We start from the raw sequence: 20,048 nt of genomic DNA, 5'->3' as shown, positions 1-20,048 counted from the left end.
GTTCCAAGTCACAACATTGTGTGGCTCTCCTTGTTCTTAGCTTGATATTTAGTAGGTCCAGTTTAACCACCACAGAGAAAAACAACTAATAACACCTCTGTCAGGATAGTGTCTGGACAAAGAGTTGAAAGTAAAGGGTTAGCTTTTATCTTTAACTTTCACTTACCAATGTTTTGACCATTCCAGCTCGAGTTGAGCGGAGTTTCTTAACTGCCTGGAAGACGTCAATGACCCCATCCTGCTCTAGTCGATCTAAGAGGGTGACCAGGGTGCAGAATGTCCCACTGCAACCTTCACCGTCACTGAAAAAGTGGGTAAATCGTTACCTTCAAAATTTAGCACGGATGCATAGTATTGCATAATTGGTTGTTGCGTAACCTAACAACTTCTGTATGAGATTCGAAATGTCCCGGGTCATCAAACGAGTATACATTCCTTAGTGCGTGCCAGAAACTTGCTAATCTTGTTCTATTCATCCACTTTTGTTTGAATTTTTCCGTGTGGACCAAGTTGAACAAAGAAATTCAATTATTGTGGTGGCCTTTGTTCCAATGTGTAGAAATCACCTCAGCTGTGTTTGCCAACTTATAGAGGTCCTTTGTGACATCTGAAACAGGATGTGCATGTTATGGGGTTCGAATCCTACCCTGGAAGACCGTGGACGTTTTGCCACTATGACCTTAAACACCGAGTCTGCACTAATTATGGCACAACTATTGCAGGAACAGTGGGCTGGTCGTCATCATTAGAACGCCATTGGTTGAATTAATGGTTAATGCTTGAAGAGCTAGTCTTTTATTAAGTTCAAGATTCATAATATTCTTGCAGAAAATATATTAGTTTGTTAACTGTTGGAATGGATTGGTCGGGCAGCGTTAGCTGACACGGGGGTATGAAGGCTGGGTGTTTGTCCAGTCTGTTGTTGTCTTGGTGCCCCATGTGACCGGTTGGCGTTGTTTTGGATGGTGCATTTCTTCTAGTGTGCGGGTCTTTTGTTGCTTTAGATTTCTAACTTAACTTATTTTGTAATTTATATAGTTTTGATATTGATTGTGTATACTTGTATTTGGCCAGTGGATGTCAAGTTTTCTTAAGGTTTTTTTTAGTGTCAATTAAATAAATAAATCCAATCTGATCAAATCCAATGTCAAAGTTACAGTGCTTTTATCAGAGGACAAGTTTTAATACACCCTTATGCACCGATATTGTATTGTCTTCACCAAAGAAATGGTATTTTATTTAAAATGTATTTATTCGATATCCAACAGCGAATAACCTTTCGATGACGGGAAGCACATGCAACGGAACACAGTTTTAAAATGAATACTGTTTCTCGTACAAAAAAAAAAAAATCCGTCAGACAAAAGTAAAGTAAACGTACATGCATTGCACAGTAAGTGGTCCATCAGGATGCCCTTTTCTCCACGTCTTGACAGTCTCCAACACCTTGAGGAGGCTTGAAGGGGAGTTGGGGACATCTTTCCCCGATGGCCATTGCAGGAATTGGATTTGACATACAGTCTGCATATCTTCCTTCTAAAGGATTGAACAGTCATATTTTACGTATTACCTTTTGGGTTAAGTATAGATTGATTATTTATCACATTAAAGGCAGTGGACACTATAGGTAATTGTCAAAGACTAGCCTCCACAGCTGGTGTATCTCAACATATGCATAAAATAACAAACCTGTGAAAATTTGAGCTCAATTGGTCATCGAACTTGCGAGATAATAATGAAAGAAAAAAACACCCTTGTCACACGAAGTTGTGTGCGTTTAGATGGTTGATTTCGAGACCTCAAGTTCTAAACTTGAGGTCTTGAAATCAAATTCATGGAAAATTACTCTTTCTCAAAAACTATGGCACTTCAGAGGGAGCCGTTTCTCGCAATGTTTTATACCATCAACCTCTCCCCATTACTCGTCACCAAGAAAGGTTTTATGCTAATAATTATTTTGAGTAATTACCAATAGTGTACACTGCCTTTAAATCAGAGCAGTCACAATTGTTTTAGTCTCCGGGAACTGTCAATACAGTGAGCAAAAATGATCGACCGAAAATGATAAACCTAACCCGCAAATGATAAACCGCGATAAAACTTTATTTTCTTCCACTTTTTCTCGAGCGAGGTCACTTTTTTATATTTTTTTATTTTTATATTTTTTATTTTTTTTATTCATTGGTTTTGTTGCGAGTCCCGACGTCGATGTCACCAAACTCTTCCTTACTTAGGATTAATCTTAGGACTTAGTACGAGTTAAGTTCCGTATCCAAAGGCGTAGGAAGGATTGAACCCATCCAAAGTTAGGGCGGGTTGCTCGTCTCAACTCGAGCTAGGATTAATCGTCACGTTTTGTGAAACCGGCTGCCCATATATAGAGCCGTTTATACGAGTTGATTAGCCTTAGTTTCTCAATATTCTCGAGGGGAAACAGTTAAAGTCACCTGGAAGTGGTATTTTTTCAAAATAAAGCTTTTGTCACTAATATGTGTGTTTTGATGAGTTGAATGTGAATAAGTTAAGGTTTTAAAAAATCGGTTCTTATGTTATTTACAAATTTAAGAGTAGACTCGACCCGAGGGGGCGCTGTTCGTGATGTCAATCGAGGCAGACTTTGCCTGTAATGCGTAGAGTAAACACAATTGCAAAGTACATGTACGGACCAAGTCGTGAGTTTGTACGTTTACCCCAAAAAAATGTTTAGTTTTTTCCGGCAATGCCGACCAGGTGTATTGCTGCTGAATGCAGAAAAACACTTTTTGAAACATACCAACTCACGACTTGGACGTACAATTACTTTGCACGTGTGTTTACTATACACATTGCAGGCAAAGTCTGCCTAGAATGACGTCACAAAAGGGGGAGGCGGAGTCAGCCCCCAAGCAACTTTATATATTTTTAAACATATAAATCGTGACAAACAATTACTAAAAAAATGGTTTTATTGTTCGTAAGCATATACTCTTATGTTTGAAAGAAAAAAATATATATTTCCAGGTGACTTTAATATGTACAGATTTACACTAAACTTACACAGTTTGAAGATAATGATAGTAGAAAGCTTCCCTGAAAATATTACTGGCTGAGGTGTTGTAGATTTTAAGAAATGGGTTTAACAATGTCATGAAAATACTTTTTGTCTCAGTGATCATGAGACGAAAATTATTTCAGCATGTAAAAACGTATTTTCATGACATTTTTTTACTCATTTTTCATTTGTTCGATTAGCTCTTGTCAGGGGCTAACCCTATAGTGAGCACCGCGGGGTCGACCCGGGTAAGCTAATAGAACGCACCCTAAGATAGCATTGAAGACTATATATGTGACTTGGTTATCACTTATCTTCATTCAAATGACACTTACATTTCTGGCGGTGTTTACGATGCCGAACTGTCGCACAATCATGTCCTCGTCGCGTTGATCCACACTCAGTAACTTGACAGTCAGTGGTCCAAAGCTCATGCTGCCCTCCTCCGGCCAGTACTGTGGGATGCTCTGCACCCGGAATCAAAAGTTTAAAAAGCTATGGTGAACTGAAGACCTGCTGTCAATTTCACAAAACTCTTCCAAACTTAAGATTAAACTTAGAACTTATAGGACGAGTCCCAACCCTGCACTGTAGCATGCAGACCGTAAGATTAATCCTAAGTTAGGACGAGTTACCTAACTCGAGTTAAGATTAATCTTAGCGTTTTGTGAAATCGACGGCTGATATATCTTAAACCCTTTAAGCTAGATTTCATGTTTACATCTTGATGAAGAATAATAAATAAATATTGATATCAAATCAGCTGCTGCCGACAGTCCTTGGATTTGCAGAAAACCATTTTTACGCAAAAACAAAAACAATATTTTGGGCAAAAATATAGACCTAGGGCTGGCTTTTTTGTATGTATGTATAATTTATTTATTTAATGCTGCTAGTACACAAGCCCAGTGGATAGAAGGCATTGGGTGAAGTATTCATACAACTGAACAGGCCAAACGAGGTTTCTCTGACACTAATTTATAATTTTTGACACTGATACAAACAAGGCATTGATTTGTTTTAAATGAACTTTGTGTGGGCAGCTACCGCTGGTACAGATCACGCTTTGCCTTTATTGTCAACATAGTTCGTCATGATGTTACAACTATTGTATATTAATTATTACTAATGTATATAATAACAGGAGTGAACACCCGTTTGAAAAATATGCAATACAGAAACTATAAAAAAGCAAACCAGGTCGTTGTCCATGGAGTTGAGCAAAACGATGCAAGGCGATTTGTAGTCAAACACCATTCGCCAGATGTCACCGATTGTAGTCGGTAGGGGGGCTTGGGTGGCAAGGTACGAATGATTGCCACTAAAACCCTGGAGAATAAAAAAAACAGACATACAGTAGATTCCCATGTTGAACATTTCCTTTAAAGGCAGTGGACACTATTGGTAATTGTCAAAGACCAGTCTTCACAGTTGGTGTATCTCAACATATGCATAAAATAACAAACCTGTGAAAACTTGAGCTCAATCAGTCATCGAAGTTGTGAGATAATAATGAAAGAAAAATAGTCCTTGTCACACGAATTTGTGTGCGTTTAGATGGTTGATTTCGAGACCTCAAGTTCTAAATCTGAGGTCTCGAAATCAAGTTCATGGAAAATTACTTCTTTCTCGAAAACTATGGCACTTCAGAGGGAGCCGTTTCTCACAATACTTTATACCATCAACCTATCCCCATTACTCATCACCAAGAAAGGTTTTGTTCCAATAATTATTTTGAGTAATTACCAATATTGTCCACTGCCTTTAATAGCAGAACATACATTGATAACTAGAAAATAACTATTATGGTTGATAAAGAACGAGTATATTGTTCCAACACACAACGGTGTAAATTAGAATAAAACCAAAATTAAAGATTGCGACAAATAAGGCTTTATTATTTATGATTGGTACATATGGGAAGGAAGGCAGTGCATATTTTTGATATTAATGACAACAAATATTTGTTTGACATTCCTTTCGAAAAAAATCAAAGTGATACTTACATCTAGAAAAGCAGCATTGATGTAATTTGTGCTACCTTCTCCGCCGTCTGTCATGAGATATGGCCGGGTGCTGTCCCCTGCAATTGACCAGAAGTTGTCTAATTTTGTTTTTCTATAAAGACACTTAATAAGGGAATCAATGTGTGGTGAAGAGGTTTTCAACTAGTGGTTTAATCCCAATGAGGCCTGGTTCTTGATAATTTTACCGATTCAACACACTTTGATTCCAGTTCATAAATACCTTTTCGGTCAAAAACATCAAAACTTGTTGGTCAAAAAGTTAAATAAATGCAAAAATTATATTGTTCAATGATTTCTTTCAACACAACACCCCTCCAGCTATGAAATGGTAAAGCCCTCCGCCGCCCTCGGGTAAACAACTCCCTAAGGGAATTCTGTGCGCGTCACGCGTATCGCGTGATGTGGCACAACTGTTTCCGCCGTTGCTCTCGACCAATAGGAATGAAGAAACTGTCTGAACAAGGTGCAAGCTCGCGTGTCACGCCCATGTTTCAACACTTTTTACTGGTCATAAACGGTTTATACACACCAACGTGGCGCGCTCTCCACCAATAGGAAAAGCGAAACTGTCTGGGGTATTTATGAATACACTATATTGACTACTAAACAAACACAAAAACATTGTTGATGTTGTTTTGAATGTTGACCTACTTGGAATGCAATCCTCAAATCTGTTCTTGTCTGCGTTGTCAGGCTGCCTCCCACCACAGCATTGGTCGTCACTCATTGATGCAGTGAAAGTTTCCAGCATCTATCAAGGCAAACAACTCACAACTATAACGTACAGTTATAGCACAAGGAAAACGGATTTGATCATTAATTAAAAAATGAATTCTGTACATGTTATAGTCTAGGGTTTCAGTTGTCAACAAAAACAATTGACTTCCCAGTCAATGTGGATGCTGCAAAGGATGACCTACACTGATAAGTAGATGCCTCCTTGCACTAAGCTGCTGTGATACCAATGCATAAAAAGACAAGATTGGCTGTTTCAATATTAATGTCCAACTCGTAATGAAATATGAATACCAAATCATCAATTTTAGGCTACATAACCTAAAGTGTCCATCAAAACCTGAACTACTTGTAAAAAAGTGAAACTTGAAGGGGCATAAATGTGTGGTGTTTTTGGCATACGTAGCCTATGTGTTTGTGTTTCAGTGTTGTTTCAGTGGTACAAGGATACATTCTCCGGTATACTTATATCAGAACATAAAAGCAGATAAATTATTGGAAAAATACTATTTTATTTTGGTAAATATCAGCTTTAATGAAATGCTTTGATTCTGGAGTCGATTCCATTGAGGCATTTTTGTAATGTCATGTAACTTTATCTCCCAAACATTCACATTTACAATGCCATATAATGTAGTATGGCATTGTTTTATTTATGTTTGCTTATCAGTTTTCCTGTTAATGATAGTCCAACTGCATGATGGTTTGTGTTTTTCTCTCAAGTCATTGCACAATTGAATTGCAATGTGTTGTGTACTATTAATTTTTTTTTTTTTAAATGTCTCTTTAAGGACAAGGATGGGAGCCCAATTCCTACATAACATTTGTTTCTTTATACACTGGGTTATATTAAGTGACATCAAACTGAAACACTTCAAAATGTTGCTTGATTTTCGCACTCTAAGTATTTTGAGCTATTCTGACAAAAATGCTCCTTTAATCAATGCTTACACTTAAATGATTTATTTTTTGTTCCAGCTATCCCTAAACAAGGTCAAGTTAAGTTGGATGGGTTACCAACTTTTACTCAAAAATGCCGCTCACTCCCTTAACTAGAGCCCTTTTTTTAATCTGGTCTACACTAAACAAGGAAAAAAAGACCAGAGCAAGATTTGAACCTGCGACCTCCGGATAAATGTACATGCGTTCTTCCTGAGCTATCCCTCATGTGGATGGTCTCCATAATAATTCCAATGGCTTTATTCATAGATGCCAATCAGAGGCATTACAAACTGTTGGTAATTACTGTTGGCACTGGAAACTATTGGTTACTACTCAAAATAACTGTTAGCATAATAAAAACTTGCTTGGTAACAAGCAAAGGAGTGATGTTGATGGTATAAAACACTGTGAGAAACGGCCCCAACTGAGGTAACGTAGTTTTCGAGAAAGAGGTAATTTTTTCACTAAAATTTTTGAATTTGATTTCGAGACCTCAGAATTATAATTTGATGTCCCGAAATCAAGCATCTGCTCGCAGACAACTTCGTGTGACAAGGGTATTTTTTCTTCAATTATTATCTCGCAACTTCGACGAGAGTTCAATTTTTCACAGGTTTGTTATTTTGTGCATATTGAGATACACCAAGTGAGGAGACTGGTCTTTGACAATTACCAATAGTGTCCAGTGTCTTTAATACACCCGGCTTTACGAACCAACTGGCAGCAAATGAATTAAAGGCAGTGTACACTATTGGTAATTACTCAAAATAATTATTAGCATAAAACCTCATTTGGTAACGAGTAATGGGGAGAGGTTGGTAGTATAAAACATTGTGAGAAACGGCTTCCTCTGAAGTGTTTTCGAGAAAGAATTAATTTTCCACGAATTTGATTTCGAGACCTGAGATTTAGAATTTGAGGTCTCGAAATCAAGCATCTGAAAGCACACAAGTCCGTGTGACATGGTTGTTTTTTCTTTCATTATTATCTCGCAACTTCGACGACCGATTGACCTCAAATATTGACAGGTTTGTTATTGTATGAATATGTTGAGATACAGCAAGTGAGAAGACTAGTCTTTGGCCATCACCAATAGTGTCAATGTCTTTAACGCGACATTTGTTTTAAACTAATTTGAAATGCCATCTGACTGCCACCGCCGAACAGAGGGAGACCGCAATCATTAGAGCTCTGGCACGGTAATCCGGAGTTTTCAGTTCAACCCAAACTTAAGTATTATTAACTCGAACTATGGCATGCCAGTGTATAATGTCTTTATGGCATGTTACACTTGGTTGCCTTTTATCTCATGTTTGTTTTGCCCTGTATGCTGTTCCCGTTTTATTTATTAGGTGATTTTAAAAGTCAGAAACTCCACTTCATTTTAATATAAAATAACTAAAATATACAAACTTTAAATTGGTCCTTGATGCCGTCAGTTCCGGTTTTCTTATCACGCTTTTTTAGCTTGGTAAGATCTTGCTGGAATCGATCCACTGAGATGGCAGTGTTCTCGGACAGACTGGACTCCAACAAAGCCTCGTAGATAAACTTAAATTGGTCCTTGGAAATTAAGGAATAAACTGAATATTTCAAGGTTGTGTTATTGAAAAGAAAAAAAAGTTGAATGTAGTTAACTGTGCCTTAAAGACAGTGGACACTATTGGTAAATACTCAAAATAACTATCAGCATAGAACCTTACATGGTCACGAGTAATAGGGAGAGGTTGATAGTATAAAACATTGTGAGAAACAGCTCCCTCTAAAGTTACATAGTTTTCGAGAAAGAAGTAATTTTCCACGAATTTGATTTCGAGACCTCAAATTTAGAACTTGGGGTCTCGAAATCAACCATCTAAACGCACACAACTTCGTGTGACAAGGGTTATTTTTCTATCATTATTATCTCGCAACTTCGATGACCGATTGAGCTCAAATTTTCACAGGGTTTGTTATTTTATGCATATGTTGAGACACACCAACTGTGAAGGCTAGGCTTTGACAATTACCAATAGTGTCCACTGCCTTTAAGGGATAACAAACAGATACAAATGAGTAATTGATTTGATAAGGAACTGGAACAGATATTTCTCAGATACGAGATTTATCTTGATCTGATTCTGTATTAAAACTCTGAGAAACATTGTTGGATAGCTTGATAAAGTATTATGCTCAACTAAACCGTTTGAAGTGAATACAAAACATGTATAGCATTTTTCAATGGACATTGACATCGATCTTGAACGTCATTAAGTTGTAGTATATCCGTTCTTACTATTGTCTGCACCATCAAGTAGCGCTTGTCTCTCATCTCGCGAACAAAGTTGAGTACATCAATCTGTCCTTCAGCCTGGGCCTGTTCCAACATGGCGTCCAAGGCAATATACGTCCCTGTACGACCAACTCCAGCACTGTAAACAAACCAAAGACGCATTTTCACAACCGAATGGCGTCTCAGAACGCTTTCAACATGATCATTATAACCCCAGTGCCGTCGATTTCACAACACTCTTCCTAACTTAAGACTAATCTTAGGACTTGGGACGAGTCACAACCCTGCACTGTGTAGCATGCATACCTTAAGATTAATCCTAAGTTAGGAAGAGTTACTCGTCCTAACTCGAGATAAGACGAGTCCTAACTCTTTGTGAAATCGACAGCTGGTCACTGGGCATAAATTGCGCTACTCGGCTAACAAACGCAAGAACCATCTCTGCCCTCGCAGGTACCCATTTACCCCTGGTTGCAGAGATAGTTATAGTTAAGTGTCTTGCTCAGGGGCACACACAGGTGCCACGACCGTGATTCAAACCCCATACTATGTTGAACAGAAGCACCGGAGCTTGGATTCGGTGCTCTTACCCGCTCTGCCACGACACCCTACTGAACACCTTAATATCAGCAAGTTATAACAAGTTACGAATATTACGAAATGGTTGCCTTTGTATTTACCTGCAGTGAACAACTATGGGACCTTTTGAGGTCACTTCAGTAATTTGAATTCGTCTGACAAACTGTAGAAGTGATGAAGACTCAGGTGGCTTCATATCGGGCCATGTGATGTAATGATACTGCAGAACCTCGCGGTACTCTCCCTCGGGCTCGCTGCTCTGCACACACAAACCAAAACAACAATCAAAGACAGTGGACACTATTGGTGATTGTCAAAAACCAGTCTTCTCACTTAGTGTAGGCCTATCTCAACATACGCATAAAAAAAAAAAAAAAATGTGAAAACTTGAGCTCAATCGGTTGTCGAAGTTGCGAAATATCAATGAAAGAAGAAAAAAACCTGATCACACAAATTTTGTGTGCTTTCAGATGCTTGATTTCGAGACCTCAAATTCTAAACTTGAGGTCTCGAAATCAAATTCGTGGAAAATTACTTCTTTCTCGAAAACTACGTCACTTCAGAGGAAGCTGTTTCTCACAATGTTTTATAATATCAGCTTCTCCCTATTACTCGTAACCAAGAAAAGTTTTATGATAATAATTATTTTGAGTAATTACCAATAGTGTCCACTGCCTTTAAAAAGCGTAGTGTTTAAACTGATAATTCCCTATGGCCCATTTTGTTCGAAAATGAATTACTATCACAAAGTGTTTTTTTTTTCTAATAAGAACACTCCCGACAGAATAAAACCCTCCCTTTATAGTTGAGGAAACATTAAGTGATCAATGAAGAACTTGGCCCGTGTTTTTCCGGTTGGACTTCTCGTCTTAACTGAAGTGCAAAAGTAGAAAGACTACAACACTCACACTTTGTTGCCGAATGCTTGGGTTTAAGATAAATACGTCTCAAATGTGAGTTATTTATGGCTGGGAAAGAAAAAAAAAAACTTATTATGAGTCCATCCTTTTGTTCCATCCCTGTTCACCTTTGCCACGTTGAAAGTCCTGATAACGAAGTTCAACGTCTTCTCTTCGTTCACGTGGTGGACGAAAATCTCTCCATAATCGCAAGAGCCCTCATCCGGCCAGTACTTGACACACTTTTCCTATATAAACGGACATTTGGTCAGAAAGAATTCAAGGCTTAAAGGAACACGTTGCCTTGGATCGGACGAGTTGGTCTATAACTGAGCGTTTTATGGGAGTCAACAATTTGATTCCCATAAACGGCCGACCGTGGTGTTAGTTGACGAGGTAAAAGGAAAACCGTGCAATTTCGAGGTACATCTTTCTACCCATATGCATTTTATTAAAAACAGTTACAAACGCGTTTCAAAGACCAACTCGTCCGATCCAAGGCAATGTTTTCCTTTAACATCATATAATGTGATATTTACACACGTGGAAATGATCAGTCCCACAACAATGAAAGACGAACATCGAAGACATTATTTGTGTAACAATTTTTAACAAAAAAAATTACAATTTACCCTAAGACGTAGCTAAACAGAAAATCCCACTTTCCGTAATACAACTGATTTGTTTTAGTGTTCCAGTTCGGTTGCTTGGTTTTCATGCTCCGGATCGCTAGAATTGGCAGATTAATGTTCATTAATGTCAACGTACAAGCAAATTCAGAAAACAATTAGGCCTAGTTAGTTTAACTGCAACCATGGTTAGTACTTGGACATACAGTTTTAAAATTAACGTTATCACTAAAAAAAACCTAACTATTTTGAAAACCAACGGTTTACCAAAGTTTAGTAAATTAATGTGCTACTACCTTTCCCTTCTCTACTAAGTTGGTGAGCATGACAATTTTCCCCACTTGCTCCTGCCAGATCATACGCCACATGTCATTCAAAGATGTCTGATTCGGACCTGTTTAAAAGATTGGTAATTAGTACCGAATACTAGTCACTGATTGTCTGAGAAACAAATTGCAATTTAAGGAGCCTTCTAAAACATTACTTTCAACTTACCCTGGCAAGCGATGTATTTTGCCTCATGTTTGTATCCCTTTCGAAAAAAAAAATAACAACAATGTAAACAACGATTAGCTTTGCAAGTTTAAAACACAAATAAATCATCGGCAATAACCCTACATTGTTCGATAACGAGAACAATAACGATAACAACGCAAAGAGAACGCATTATGTTGGTTGAATTCATAGATATAGAATATAATTTTAATTATATATTTATGGTTGAATTACTCCTCGCAGAACACGCGCCCGCTCAGTCAACCAATGGAGATCATTATCGTTCTCGTTATCGCTGCAGTGGGACCGGGCCTTTATAATTGATTGAACGACATCTTACATCGATATAACTTGCATTGATGTAATCCGAATGTGGCAGTCCTTCAATAGTCTCCAACAGAACTCGTGAGTGATCGTCTATAAAACAAAAATTGTAAAAGTTATAATAAAAACATGTAACAATTATAATATTAAAGCCGTATAGTGTGTTATCGTGTACGAGTAGCTGAAATTGTAGCTTAGCTAATGCAAATAAACTTGGGGGCGGGGGGGGGGTAACTCCTCACTGACGAACAAAAACACTTTTGTCTGCGGCTGAAATTGTACTTGCATTTTAAACCTTTAGCATACACTTATGAACACTCCTACAGAGTATTCTGAAATAAAAGGGATTTGTCATTATGCCTTTTTACAAATAAAATTTGAGTGGAGTGTGAACAATGTTAATGTTTGGGTCACTGGCGCCATGTATTAAAAGCTGTAGATGACTATGTATTTGCTTGTGTATAATATTAGGCGTTTCTATTGTCCAATGAGTAGGGAACAAGCCCGTCGAAAGAATAACAATGACGGACGAATAGATCCATTTTCTTACGTTTAACTGTCTTGATTTCAAGTCAGAGATGGATGTTTTGTCTGCATCACCCGTGTAGTATACACCTCTTTATACACAGATAATAAACATGGCTACGGTGATGACGTAGGGTCCTCTACTGGGTCTCCTTTTCCGTCTACCCCACAATACCTCAGTTATTGTATGATGTTAGTTCAGAGGGCGCTATGTCAGGCAATGAAGGGGGCAGCTAACAGGCCTAAATGCACTGTACACGTTTGGTAATTGTCAAAGACCAGTGTTCTCACTTGGTGTATCCCATCATAAGCATGAAATAACAAGCCTGTGAAAATTTGGGCTCAATAGGTCATCGAAGTTGCGAAAAAATGATGAAAGAAAAAAATACCCATTGTTTGACGAATTTGTGTGCTTTCAGATAGGAATAAAGGACTTCTAGCTAGAAGTCTTTGATTATTCTAGTGAGAAATTACCTCTTTCTCCAAAAACTATGTTACTTCAGAGGGGGTCGTTTTCCCACAATGTTTTATAGTATCAACAGCTCTCCAAATGTTAGTTACCAAGTCAGTTTTAAATTAAATATTTGCTTTGAGTAATTAACAAACGTGTACCTTCCCTTTAACTCATACGGCACTCAGATTAGCCGACAGTAACAGGATAGTAAAACAGATAGTAAGGAATACTATTCAGATTGAACCTTTGAGATATTTAAATAACTTACAGGCAGGGATATTGTTGTATCTGTTCTTAAGCTTGTTCTCATGGATCAATGCAATTGCATGGGGATGGGTGGGCGTTACAGGAAGCGTCTGTTGGGAAAGAAAAGAAGAATATAAAAACATTGCAAACTTACAAATACGGAGCTCTTATTGGTTGTGTTCTATAAATCCCACTGGGAAATAAGAACTTAACTTATCTGTATTATTAATTTGGCCTGGATTATCACAGCAAATGTTTGCCCAGAATAACTTAGTTTATAACATAGTTGGTTATTGTTCAATGGCAGAACCGTAACAATTGTTGTTTTTATTTTATTTATTGACTTAAAAGGGGGGGGCAATATGAATTAGACTGGAGGGTTAGGGAACTTGGAGTTTTTTTGTTTGTTTTTGGTTTTTTTTTTTTTTTTTTTTTTTTTTTGGGGGGGCGAATGACTGATCCCTAACCCCCTCGCCCTACTTGAGGCCATATTCAATGGATAAACATTGCTTCTGAAACGATCCCATTGTTATCTGTCACATATAAGGATAAAATTTGCACCTTTTTTCTCCCAATACCACCAAAATATTTACCTCGAAATCTTGCTGAAATCCATTGATCTTTCCAGACTTCCTGGTCTTAATGAACCTCGTCAACTCCGCCATTGCAACTGGTTCCGTGCGAGAAACCGAAGCCGCCTTGGCATTTTTAGATTTGAGTTTTGGCTTCTTTTGGTTGTGTTTAGGACTCGCAAATGGACCAGGCTTAGATGTCTCCTCTGACAAAACATAGGTGGTTTGTGCCATAACTGTTGCCGATTGTGAGGTTGACTTGTCACTCGGTGCATTCACCTCATCCTCACCGCCAGTGTCATCATTGGATCTTGTGGATGACTCTGCTGATGTCTTAACCCGATGCGTCGAAGGACGTACTTGAAGTTCGACTGAATCAAAACATGTAATTATGACCTTTTCTAAACCTGGATTTATTCTACTGTATCACTTAAAGTAACTTCTTCTTGAACTATTTGAACATGCCCATGTTGGTTGAACATTCTAGTGTCAAATTCACTCAAGCAATCGTTGTGTTTTCTTTGTAAACAAGTTTGTATGTGATATCATTCGTATGGACTGTGAAAGGGGTAACCCTGATTCAGCCTTAGGAGTAGGTGGCAACGGCCTCTGGGAAATATAATTGTAGCCCACACCTATGAAGTGGCCTTCAGGCATTGTGTGTCAGGCTACTTGCATAAACAATATTAAAAAAAAAAAAAAAAAAAAAAATCATTTCATGGTGTTACTGCAAACCTTTCTATATCGTACTTCCACAATGCAAAGTTTCAAATCCTATACGTGTTTAATGTTTATTGAACAAAGCATTGTTTTGCACAACAACAGGCGCCATAAAGAAGTCAAATTCAAACGAAACGCACTTGAAACTGTCACTAAAGACCTCACCTTGTATATTGGACGTCAAATCTGACTTCGTTTCCGCTTCTTGGCTCTTAGTTCTTGCTGTTCGCCGTTTCTTCCTTCAGAGATAACAATTTAAACAATGCACGTAAATGTATGTCAATTATTAAAGGCAGTGGACACTATTGGTAATTACTCAAAATAATTATTAGCACAAAACATTACTTGGTAACAAGTAAGGGGAGCTGTTGATAGTATAAAACATTGTGAGAAACGGCTCCCCCTGAAGTAAAGTAATTTTCGAGAAAGAAGTAATTTTCCACGAATTTGATTTCGAGACCTCAGATTTAGAATTAAATTTGAGGTCTCGAAATCAAGCATCTGAAAGCACACAACTTCGTGTGACAAGGGTGTTGTTTTCATGCATTATTATCTCGTAACTTCGACGACCGATTGGGCTCAAATGTTCACAGGTTTGTTATTTTATACATATGTTCAGATACACCAAGTGAGAAGACTGGTCTTTGACAATTTACCAATAGTGTCCAGTGTCTTTAAGAAGGAAACATGGCATTATCTCTTTTGGAAAAATAAACAAATTCATATTGAGACATGAACATTTTTACTTAGAAGCTGACTGAAAGTGTCTATTGAAAAACTGTTCGTACTTGTCTAAAGACAGAAGGGTTCCTAACTTTGTTCTTAATTTTGATCCCCAAAAAGATACTTACGTTAACAAAAGAACCAGCAAGGTAAGAACGATCAGAAATAACATGCTGAAGATGATGCCGACCACCAGAACACTGCTGCCGGGCTCAGAATAATCAGAATACTCTCCGACAACTAAAAAGAAATTAATAATAATATCTTTAGATGAAAGTCTAATCTACATCTGTATTTTCAAAGAAGCAAATCAAGTTTTGTTTTTATTGTCGCATTATCAAAAATAACAAAACAAAATTCAATATTAAAGCCTCAGGGGTTTTTCCAGCTGAAATAAATTGTATGTTTTCTTTGTTCTCATTGATGTTTTTTCCTTCATTTTAATAAAAACAAAGTACAATTAACCCTGCTCTGCGAGAAATCGTTTTAAATCAAGTTATTTAGGACAGCTGTTATTTCTGGTTCGGTCTTGTTCCCCTTTTCAAATATTTGTGTATGATAGTTATAGGAGACCACATGCTTGTTCTATAAGCCCGGCCCATTCCAACTCACATTAAAGTGTTAAGTTGTTGAATAGCACCGACCATATCAAACCAAGAAACATTGTAGAGGCTATAAAGCTTGACTATAGGGTGATTCGGTTAAAGGCAGTGGACACTATTGGTAATTACTTAAAATAATTTTTAGCATAAAACCTTACTTGGTAACGAGTAATGGGGAGCCGTTCATAGTGTAAAACATTGTGAGAAACAGCTCCCTCTGAAGTGACGTAGTTGTCGAGAAAGATGTAATTTTCCAAGAATTTGATTTCGAGACCTCAGATTTAGAGTTTGAGGTCTCGAAATCAAGCATCTGAAAGCACACAACTTTGTGTGACAAGGGTGGTTTTTCTTTCGTTATTTTCATATATTGAGATAAAAAAAATCACAGGTTTGTTATTTTATGCATATGTTAAGATACACCGAGTGAGAAGACTGGTCTTTGACAATTACCAATAATGGTCTAGTGTCTTCAAGGATTATTGTGGAACAATCTTCTTATTTTTTTTTTTAGCTGTTTCGTAGCGAAGCGCAGCGAAACAGCTCTTGTTTTTGTTAAAGTTTTTTTAGCTGTTTCGTAGCGAAGCGCAGCGAAACAGCTCTTGTTTTTGTTAAAGTTTTTTTAGCTGTTTCGTAGCGAAGCGCAGCGAAACAGCTCTTGTTTTTGTTAAAGTTTTTTTTATTATTATTATTATTTTTAGCTGTTTCGTAGCGAAGCGCAGCGAAACAGCTCTTATTTTTGTTAAAGTTTTTTTTATTATTATTATTATTATTATTTTTTTTTTTATTTGTCATCTTCAGAAAAATTTCATATAAGTGCTGATTTGCAATGTTCCCAAAGAGCAATTGCAATGAAATTTTCAGGGATGAAAGGTATTGGTGCAATGATCATTGCGAAACAAGGATGTCATTATGACATAATCAGAAGTCACGTGACGTCATCTTAAAGGTGTTGTATTTTAAATGTTTGAAAATTTATAACAAATCAGCCACAAGAGACCGTAGGTTTCTGTTTGCGGGATTGGGGAGGAATAAATAAGGTCTTCATTTTGTTTCGTGTGCGTGACCTCACATGACCTCTACTTCCGGTCGAAACCGGAAGTGGCCCTCTAATTCAAAATTGGAAAAAGATATGAAGTTGCTTTTAACGATGTTAGTGCGTGGCAAGGGTGGGCAGTTCAAAAAAATACCAATGACGTCACAAATTGCAACGGCGCCCTCTAGCGGCAGGATGAAAACTCTTCAAAATGGACTTTTTGAAGATGTCTGTGGTGAAGTTTTTTGTAATCACTTTAAATTTTACACACAAGTTAACTGTCAGGCAGCCATCATATGTGTGAAGTTTCAGATCAATGACGTCATCGGGTGTCACGTGACGCGGCCTTAAAGGTGCACTTTTTGAACTAATATAACTCCCTAAGTAATTATGCGATCATGTTGAAACTTGGTAGCTTGTTGGATATTGACAAGTTCTTATGAAATATTAAAGGACGTCATGATGACGTCATCACATGATTTTTTATGATTTTTTCAATTTTTGCACCTTTAACACATAAATTGCTATCTGAATATGGTATAATCCAAATTATTTTTTATTTATGCCACATTGGGTAAAATTGCTTTGAATACCCAACAAATTTAAAACTCAGTTGAGAAATTTGAAATTTTTGTTGACGAAACAGCTCTGCATTTGTGCACAAATGCAATTTAGCTCTAGTTTTTTTTTTTTATTGTCATCTTCAGAAAAATTTCATATAAGTGCTGATTTGCAATGTTCCCAAAAAGCAATTGCAATGAAATTTTCAGGGATGAAAGGTATTGGTGCAATGATCATTGCGAAACAAGGATGTCATTATGACATAATCAGAAGTCACGTGACGTCATCTTAAAGGTGTTGTATTTTAAATGTTTGAAAATTTATAACAAATCAGCCACAAGAGACCGTAGGTTTCTGTTTGCGGGATTGGGGAGGAATAAATAAGGTCTTCATTTTGTTTCGTGTGCGTGACCTCACATGACCTCTACTTCCGGTCGAAACCGGAAGTGGCCCTCTAATTCAAAATTGGAAAAAGATATGAAGTTGCTTTTAACGATGTTAGTGCGTGGCAAGGGTGGGCAGTTCAAAAAAAATACCAATGACGTCACAAATTGCAACGGCGCCCTCTAGCGGCAGGATGAAAACTCTTCAAAATGGACTTTTTGAAGATGTCTGTGGTGAAGTTTTTTGTAATCACTTTAAATTTTACACACAAGTTAACTGTCAGGCAGCCATCATATGTGTGAAGTTTCAGATCAATGACGTCATCGGGGGTCACGTGACGCGGCCTTAAAGGTGCACTTTTTGAACTAATATAACTCCCTAAGTAATTATGCGATCATGTTGAAACTTGGTAGGTTGTTGGATATTGACAAGTTCTTATGAAATATTAAAGGACGTCATGATGACGTCATCACATGATTTTTTATGATTTTTTCAATTTTTGCACCTTTAACACATAAATTGCTATCTGAATATGGTATAATCCAAATTATTTTTTATTTATGCCACATTGGGTAAAATTGCTTTGAATACCCAACAAATTTAAAACTCAGTTGAGAAATTTGAAATTTTTGTTGACGAAACAGCTCTGCATTTGTGCACAAATGCAATTTAGCTCTAGTTTATTATTATTATTATTAGCTGTTTCGTAGCGAAGCGCAGCGAAACAGCTCTTGTTTTTGTTAAAGTTTTTTTTATTATTATTATTATTATTATTTTTTTTTTTATTTGTCATCTTCAGAAAAATTTCATATAAGTGCTGATTTGCAATGTTCCCAAAGAGCAATTGCAATGAAATTTTCAGGGATGAAAGGTATTGGTGCAATGATCATTGCGAAACAAGGATGTCATTATGACATAATCAGAAGTCACGTGACGTCATCTTAAAGGTGTTGTATTTTAAATGTTTGAAAATTTATAACAAATCAGCCACAAGAGACCGTAGGTTTCTGTTTGCGGGATTGGGGAGGAATAAATAAGGTCTTCATTTTGTTTCGTGTGCGTGACCTCACATGACCTCTACTTCCGGTCGAAACCGGAAGTGGCCCTCTAATTCAAAATTGGAAAAAGATATGAAGTTGCTTTTAACGATGTTAGTGCGTGGCAAGGGTGGGCAGTTCAAAAAAAATACCAATGACGTCACCAATTGCAACGGCGCCCTCTAGCGGCAGGATGAAAACTCTTCAAAATGGACTTTTTGAAGATGTCTGTGGTGAAGTTTTTTGTAATCACTTTAAATTTTACACACAAGTTAACTGTCAGGCAGCCATCATATGTGTGAAGTTTCAGATCAATGACGTCATCGGGGGTCACGTGACGCGGCCTTAAAGGTGCACTTTTTGAACTAATATAACTCCCTAAGTAATTATGCGACCATGTTGAAACTTGGTAGGTTGTTGGATATTGACAAGTTCTTATGAAATATTAAAGGACGTCATGATGACGTCATCACATGATTTTTTATGATTTTTTCAATTTTTGCACCTTTAACGCATAAATTGCTATCTGAATATGGTATAATCCAAATTATTTTTTATTTATGCCACATTGGGTAAAATTGCTTTGAATACCCAACAAATTTAAAACTCAGTTGAGAAATTTGAAATTTTTGTTGACGAAACAGCTCTGCATTTGTGCACAAATGCAATTTAGCTCTAGTTATTATTTTTTTTTTTATTTGTCATCTTCAGAAAAATTTCATATAAGTGCTGATTTGCAATGTTCCCAAAAAGCAATTGCAATGAAATTTTCAGGGATGAAAGGTATTGGTACAATGATCATTGCGAAACAAGGATGTCATTATGACATCATCAGAAGTCACGTGACGTCATCTTAAAGGTGTTGTATTTTAAATGTTTGAAAATTTATAACAAATCAGCCACAAGAGACCGTAGGTTTCTGTTTGCGGGATTGGGGAGGAATAAATAAGGTCTTCATTTTGTTTCGTGTGCGTGACCTCACATGACCTCTACTTCCGGTCGAAACCGGAAGTGGCCCTCTAATTCAAAATTGGAAAAAGATATGAAGTTGCTTTTAACGATGTTAGTGCGTGGCAAGGGTGGGCAGTTAAAAAAAAATACCAATGACGTCACAAATTGCAACGGCGCCCTCTAGCGGCAGGATGAAAACTCTTCAAAATGGACTTTTTGAAGATGTCTGTGGTGAAGTTTTTTGTAATCACTTTAAATTTTACACACAAGTTAACTGTCAGGCAGCCATCATATGTGTGAAGTTTCA

General features: G+C 37.2%; 1 protein-coding gene across 2 annotated transcripts in view; it reads right to left on the bottom strand.

Annotated features, from left to right (window-relative positions):
* Positions 1-20,048, bottom strand: part of LOC139945879 (receptor-type tyrosine-protein phosphatase mu-like) — a 46,934-nt gene that overhangs the window by 1,940 nt on the left and 24,946 nt on the right. For both annotated transcript variants that reach the window (XM_071943379.1, XM_071943380.1), the window contains 17 exons: positions 15,302-15,413; positions 14,616-14,689; positions 13,752-14,101; positions 13,181-13,268; positions 11,950-12,026; positions 11,610-11,646; positions 11,411-11,508; positions 10,614-10,733; positions 9,688-9,845; positions 9,011-9,146; positions 8,149-8,298; positions 5,710-5,809; positions 5,038-5,114; positions 4,229-4,360; positions 3,367-3,498; positions 1,382-1,536; positions 167-302 (listed from right to left, as the gene is read on the bottom strand). In XM_071943379.1, the coding sequence (XP_071799480.1) occupies positions 167-302; positions 1,382-1,536; positions 3,367-3,498; positions 4,229-4,360; positions 5,038-5,114; positions 5,710-5,809; positions 8,149-8,298; positions 9,011-9,146; positions 9,688-9,845; positions 10,614-10,733; positions 11,411-11,508; positions 11,610-11,646; positions 11,950-12,026; positions 13,181-13,268; positions 13,752-14,101; positions 14,616-14,689; positions 15,302-15,413 (2,132 nt within the window). The remainder of the gene's footprint in view (positions 1-166; positions 303-1,381; positions 1,537-3,366; positions 3,499-4,228; positions 4,361-5,037; positions 5,115-5,709; positions 5,810-8,148; positions 8,299-9,010; positions 9,147-9,687; positions 9,846-10,613; positions 10,734-11,410; positions 11,509-11,609; positions 11,647-11,949; positions 12,027-13,180; positions 13,269-13,751; positions 14,102-14,615; positions 14,690-15,301; positions 15,414-20,048) is intronic.

The sequence above is a fragment of the Asterias amurensis genome, chromosome 13, assembly GCF_032118995.1.
Source record: "Asterias amurensis chromosome 13, ASM3211899v1".
Classification (NCBI taxonomy): domain Eukaryota; kingdom Metazoa; phylum Echinodermata; class Asteroidea; order Forcipulatida; family Asteriidae; genus Asterias; species Asterias amurensis.
The sequence above is the reverse complement of the archived record's forward strand: the minus strand, read 5'-3'. Positions and strand labels throughout refer to the sequence as shown.